The sequence below is a fragment of the Impatiens glandulifera genome, chromosome 6 (genome assembly GCF_907164915.1).
Source record: "Impatiens glandulifera chromosome 6, dImpGla2.1, whole genome shotgun sequence".
NCBI classification, from domain to species: Eukaryota; Viridiplantae; Streptophyta; class Magnoliopsida; order Ericales; family Balsaminaceae; genus Impatiens; species Impatiens glandulifera.
Genome location: NC_061867.1, coordinates 36,412,912 through 36,419,884, shown reverse-complemented (window position 1 = coordinate 36,419,884; position 6,973 = coordinate 36,412,912). Strand labels below are relative to the sequence as shown.

General features: G+C 32.4%; 1 protein-coding gene across 1 annotated transcript; it reads right to left on the bottom strand.

The window, feature by feature from the left end:
- Positions 1-4,515: 4,515 nt before the first annotated feature.
- LOC124942083 (expansin-A6-like) lies at positions 4,516-5,894 on the bottom strand. Its single transcript, XM_047482497.1, has 3 exons — positions 5,674-5,894; positions 5,081-5,399; positions 4,516-5,010 (listed from the first exon to the last, which is right to left on the bottom strand). Exons 1-3 carry the CDS (start codon positions 5,834-5,836, stop codon positions 4,701-4,703), a joined length of 792 nt encoding a protein of 263 aa, XP_047338453.1. The 5' UTR covers positions 5,837-5,894; the 3' UTR covers positions 4,516-4,700.
- Positions 5,895-6,973: the final 1,079 nt, after the last annotated feature.

Below are 6,973 nucleotides of genomic sequence, written 5' to 3'. Positions count from 1 at the left end.
ATAATAATATTCTCACTCCATTACTGATTTTGAACTTCATCATCTAATATGTCTCTCTTCTAGTTCATATGCTGACTTCTTCTATCATGAATCTCGTATGAACTCATTTGACCCACAATAAAAATTCTTTCATCTCAACGGCCCATACATGTCTGATTGTGAATGCTCGATTCCATATGGCACAATTTTTAAGGCCAAACCTTCCTTATTCCTTTGGGGGTACATATAGTTTCCCATTTGACCTTTTTGTCTCCTTTGCCTTGAGTATCCCATATGAAGTCTCTCATCAACTTATCTAGTCAGCCATGACTTTTTTGGGAATCAATATTTTTTGTGCCCAGTAGCCAATGATTCCCATAGTAACTCTTTTCACAAGTTCTATTCTTCCTGCGTATGATAGAGTTTTTTAACCCAACTTAAAATAGAATTTCTAACCTTTTCAATAAGTGGGCGAAAATGTGAGCTTTGAAGTTTATTTGTAGATAAGGGGACTCCAAGATATTTGACTGAAAGCCTTCCTTCTTTTATCCCCATGATATTAAATATATTCGGCTTCAAATCCTCCTTCACTCCTCCACCATAAATAGCATGCCTTTGTATTCATTAATGAATAAACATATAATACTAGAAAACATTGTTAGTTCTTCCTTGATTTCACTAATAGATTCAACATCTACGTGGGTCACTAAGAACAGATCATCCGCGAAACAAACATGTGTTATTGTTTCTTAAGAGCATTTTAAAGATGCAGTCCAGTATATCCATAATAAGAACGAAGAGGTAAGGTGAGAGAGGATCTTCTTGTCTTACTCCCAATTCACCCTTGAAGAAGTCACTATGTATGTCATTCACTCTGACAATGAAGTGAAGGGTCAAAACACACTACATTAACCACTCGACAAAAATGTTAGGGAAATCGACAACATAAAGAAATTCATGGATGGATTCCCATTTTATCGAGTCAAAAGTTTTTCGAATGTCAATTTTTAAAGTCACTCTCAGAGATATAGTTTTCATTCCATAACTTTTCAATAAACTCTGCATAAGAAGTATGTTATGGGAGATAGAGCGATTCAGAATAAAAGTTGATTACCCTAAACAAATTAATTTTGAAATAACAGTTTTAAATCTTTGCGAAAGAATTTAGAGATGATTTATAGATTACATTACAACATTAAATAAGACAAAAGTCCTAAATTTTTCCCGGTAGTGAGATTTTGGGAATCATATTCAACACTATAATGTTACATTGCTCAAGTATTTTCCTATTTTGAAAGAATTCTAGGACTCCTTCACTTACATCTTTCCCGACTATCTCCCAATTTTCCTCGAAGAAATCCGCATTGTATCCAATATCTGGTCCTGAACTTTTACCTCCTTTCATTGTAAACAAAGCATTACTGATCTCTTCTTGACTAACCATTGCTACCAGCATCCTCTATCTTGTTTGAATCCCTTAAACAAAAAACGTTAGAAAGAGAAGAATAGGGTGAACCTTTCCTAAATGGGATTTCTCCATTTTTAACAACAATTGGATTGTTGATTCTTCTAAGACAATCTGTTGCAACATTCCAAGTTTAGTATCAAGTCTTTCATTACTCAGTTTTGTTTCAATTAGTCCCTTATAATATTTTGTTTATATTCTTACTTGCACGGGATTTAAGTTAGTTTTTTATAATAATAATAATTATTATTATTGAAATATATATTAAAATATAAATAATTAAATTTATAAAAAAATAATTTAAATATAATATATATATAATATTAATAATTAAATTTAGAATCTATTTAATAAAAAAGTTATAATAGTAATAAAATGAAAAAATAAGTTCAATAAAAACAAACTAAATTAGTAATTTAAAAATAATTAATCAAGTAAATTATTTAGAAAAGTAAACCCTAAACAAGATTTTACCTAAACCTAAATCTAATTCAAGATAAAAAAAATTAAAAAAAGAGAAATATATTATATTGAATAATTTTAAACTAAGGTCTTGTTCGTTTCAGGTTATTTAAATAACCTGAAGGGAGAAAATAATGATTATGGATGATGATTTTAAGAAAATGATGATGTTTTTTTGATAAGAAGACCTAAAGGGTATATATATATAAATAAAATAAATAATAATAATTTAAAATAAAGGGTATTTTAGTATTTTGGTTAATGTATTGATTGATTTGATGAATGAGAGAAAGAGTGATGTGATAATTGATTTTGTTGGATTATTTAAAAAAATCTGAATAAGAACCGGGCCTTATATATCTTAGTGTTTAATTTATAAATATTAAATTATATAAATAAATAGATTAATATAATAATAAGATTATACTATTTAATTTTTTAATATTATTGTGATAATAAATAATATATACTATTATATTTTAACAATCAAACTGAGAAATTATTTCTTATCCAATGTCAATTCCTTGGAACAATCTATCCAGTCTATTAAAAACTTGTTGATGGAAAGAGATAGATTGCAGTTGACAAAACAAAACAATTACATTTTTTTAAGTTGAATCTTATTTTGAAAAATAGGTTGTTGACTTGTTGCTGCTTGAATTTGCTTATTGTTGGAAAACTGTTTGTTGTTGGTTGTTGCTTTTGAAAATTTGATTGCTATTAGGAAATTGTGATGGGTTGATTGTTGTTTTTTTTTAGTAATTGATGGTTAGGATTATTTTATAAAGGTTATGTGCCAACAAGATAATGGATAGGGGGAATTTGCTAGATTGTTCCTTTTTTATGGATGTGGAAGAAAATCACACAAAACAAAAACAGAAAAAGTTAAAGGATTGAAAGAGGATCCAATGTTCTTTTTCAAGGATTATTAATTTGATAAGTTGAAAATATCAATTTCTTGGCTCAAACTCGGTTAGTGTTGAGAGTTTTGCCACCACTTGTGTACTTTTCCGGCTCCCACTAACCCATGTGCATGCGATTTTACTTGTGGCATCTCTTATCCATAAGGTGTTACATAAAAATAATAATATTAATATTTCACAATATATATATATATATATATATATATATATATATATATATATTTATTTATTTATTTATTTATGTTTGTTCCTAGCAGCTTGTTAAATGTTTGGTTACGATTACAGTAGGGTGTCGTCATCCTACTCATGAAATATATAATTGTTTGATATATTTCTTATGATTTTTAATTTATTTTTAAAATTTTTAGATACTTATATTATAATCTAAATAATGATCCTCATATCTATTGTTCCATTATCTTGGGTGTTATAGTTTTAAAAGTGAAATTTGAGGAAATGACCCTCCAGATGGGTCTAATTACGGATGGTGCGGGCCCATAATTTTAATAGCGCTGGTGACCCTTGTTTTTTTTGACGAAAATGTCCCTATTGCGTCACGCATCCTCAGGTTGCGTGACGCAATTTTTTATTTTTTTATTTTTCAAAAAAATTTAATTATGAAATTTTTTGGACGAAAATGCCCCAGTTGCGTCACGCAACCCTTGTTGCGTTACGCAATCGCGTCACGCAACCCTTGTTGCGTTACGCAATCGCGTCACGCAACCCTTGTTGCGTTACGCAATCGCGTCACGCAACCCTTGTTGCGTTACGCAATCGTGTCACGCAACTCCAGTTGCGTAACGCAACCGCGAGATGAAAAAAAAATTTTGAAAAAAAAATTGAAAAAAAAAAAATCGGTTGCGTCACGCAACTGAAGTTGCGTTACGCAAGGGTATAATTGTCATTAAAAAAAAAGGGTCACCAGCGCTATTAAAATTATGGGCCCGTACCATCCGTAATTAGGCCCATCTGGAGGGTCATTTCCTCAAATTTCCCTTTTAAAATGATACTATTGTTTATGCTTTTGTTCATAGAAAAAAATAAAGAGAAAGAGAAAGAAACAACATATAGATGTTTTTTTAAATTATAATAGACTCTATTTGCCTATTTTTCTTTTAACATGAATGTAAAATTTTTATTTAGTTTTTTTTTTTAAATAAAAGAGAACTAACGTAACAACTTTACCGTCATAGCACTCGCTTAAACTCATAAATTTTTTATATAGTGGTTGTACTCTTAAATAGAATATGATTTATTGTTTTATTTGTGCTATCAAATTTATTTTGTTCTTTTTGTTTCATTACTTGAAAGATTTGTGTTCATGTTTTATCTTTTCGCTACAATATGTTGTGATTAAGTCGGGACAACATGATGAGTCATGGATTACTTTACCATTTAGAAACACTCTTTTTTTTCTTCTGTATATACAAATATTTTTAAATAGACACAGATTTTAGATACAAAATTTAGTAAGATAAATATAGAAATTTATACAAGTTTATTTATCCGAAAACATTCCAGTTACAAAAACATAAGTATTTGCAAATAGAAGCAATAGTATATGTTTGTTGATTTAGCCACAATGTTATTGCTTTTTCCTTGTGTTTTCAATTAAAACATCTCAAGTTTGGTCATATGTAATTCTTAATTCTCAACAATAGTTCAAACATGATTAGATACCAATAATAAAGAGGTTGAACAATAATAGTAATAATAATTATTGTAAGTGTTGAAGCTGCGGGCTACTAAACTTTGTTAATTCTTGCAGCCACCTCAGCCCTCACATCTGAAGACACACACAAAACAAAAAAGAAAAAACATATAGCTCAATTCAATGGCTATAATTATCCCAATTTTGGGTTAACATATCCTTAAACTCGGAAATTCTTTCCGGTGAAGGTTTGCCCGAAATTCCAATTCGATGGGACGATATTCCAAGAAGTAGAGGTCCGGCGGTCACTTCCGGTGACTCTAAATGATAGCCCTTGGTCAACCAGGACTGCATTTGATTGCCAGTTTTGTCCCCAGTTACGGCTCATACTTATCCATCCTGTCTTAGTCCCTTTCACACTCACCCTCACAATATTCCCGGCACCAGCGACATTACTGATTAACACCAGGTTGAAGTACTTGAACCCATTGATCGTAAACCTTATCCCTCCTTGCTTCCGGCACGGCACACTGTGTAAATAAATAAACCCATTAATTGTTAGATGTCGGTTTTCAAGAAAAAGAACATGTTTTTAATTACCGGCGGAAGGAGACAGGGACAATTCCGGCGCGGTACTCGGCAATCTTGAGGAACATAGGCATGGCTAGATCGAAATGGGGTCGAGGAGGATTGCACCAACCTCCATTGTCGTTGGGAAGGGCGTAATTTGGTGGGCAGAAGTTAGTAGCTGTGATGAAGATAGATGGGCTACCGGGGTGACACCATTGTGGGTCGTCGTTACATTTGATCTCGAAACAAGCACCGCAGCTTAACCCGTTATTGAACAGAGCTGTACTAAGAGCTGCCGTGTTCACACCGTACCCTTGACTGTACAGATTTCCGTACCCACATGCTCCCCCTGCATCAAACACTAAACTTATTAACAGATCCCCTCTTCTAGCCTAGTGCAACAAGAGGTGGATATCCTCCAGGTCTCCATAAGGTCCTGGGTTCGAGCCCGTCAGGCGGTAAGTTCAACGCCTGGTTAATTGGTTAAGTATGTTTGCGGACTACGTACTTAACCCGCGGGGATTAGTCGCACTCCATAAGAGTAGCGGAACCCAACGTTCTAAAAAAAAACTTATTAACAGATCTGGAAGTTGTTAAGCATTATTGTAGTAAAGATAGTATACCCATTGTCCCGGAGGCGTCGCTGCCGCCGTAGAAGGTGGCGTGAGCAGATGTCCAGGCACTGCCGGTGTAAACACCGGGGATTCTTGCGTCAACGAAGTGGGTGATGGTTAAGAGAAGAATGGAGGCGATGCGGGTAAGAAGAATCTGCATAGCCATTTTCATTAGAAATGGGACAAAGAAGGAGAAATTTCCGGGAGAAATGAGATGGGAAAGTATGAAGGGAGGAAGGTTGTTCTTAAAGGATGAGGGTGAAGTCTCAGTGGTACAAAGCGTAAATATTTTAATGAGGAAATCCCACGGTCATTCTTTAGGACGTGAAATGTACGTACCGTAGCGATTTAATTGAATTGAATTGATTCTTTAGGAGGTTTGCTTGCTACTAGGGGCAAATAAAGGAGACTCGTTTTCTCATCTCTGAAAGAAAGATTGAGTGATCTTATATGTTTTTACCTTTATGCCCTCTCCTCTATTCTATCAACAAAAACCCTAATGCTTCTTTCTTTTTATTAGTTGAGTCGCTGAATTTTGAGTTGTCTCAAAGGAAAAAAAAAAAAAAAAGTTCATTATATTTTTTCTATCTTATGTTTATTTTAAAATTTTGTTAAAAAAATAATTTTTGGTGATATTTGAAACTGTACCCTGTAAAATTTTTAAGTTTTATATTGAACCACTAAGTTATCATATTTTACATTTTAAATTATTATAAATTTGACTAAATTATGTACTATTTTTTAACAAATGAGCGGCCATATGAGCGGCCATGGGGAGTGAGTTGCCCTGGTACTAGAGTTTGCGGGCTTACCACAGGGTCGGCCCTGTCATTACCAGTCAAAGACTCGTAGTGAAGAGGAAGAGAAATTACGAAAATAAGGAGGTCGGACCAAAACGGTTAAAATCTCGAGTTAACTTTTAAAATCCTACGATTTTACAATTTCAAAAAAGGTTAACAAGTCTGATTTTACGTAAATTCTTAAATAGATAAACTCTTGAAATTTTAAATTTACTATAATAAAATTTTATATAAAATATTTAATTATATATATAAATAATATTTTTTCAAATTAAACCCTATAATTTAATCTAAACTTTATATTTTAAGAGTTTACAATTAATCAGCGATTTTACGTTAACTCTCGATTTTGACCGTCTTGATCGGGACGATATTCGTAAATATTAACGATTTTGGAATTAAGAAAATTAGCAGAATCAAAAGTGCCAATTTGAACTTTGAAAGCTTGTTTGATTTAGTTTTTATTTTAGGTATTGATTTGGATGATTTTATATTAGTTTTAAATATAT

Bases quoted from the DNA above. Each gene is read 5' to 3' on its own strand.
- LOC124942083 (XM_047482497.1), bottom strand. From the start codon at position 5,836: ATGAAAATGGCTATGCAGATTCTTCTTACCCGCATCGCCTCCATTCTT. The intron at 5,400-5,673 runs GTATACTATCTT...TGTTTGATGCAG, and splicing joins CGACGCCTCCGGGACAATGG to GGGGAGCATGTGGGTACGGA. The intron at 5,011-5,080 runs GTAATTAAAAAC...TTATTTACACAG, and splicing joins GTCCCTGTCTCCTTCCGCCG to TGTGCCGTGCCGGAAGCAAG.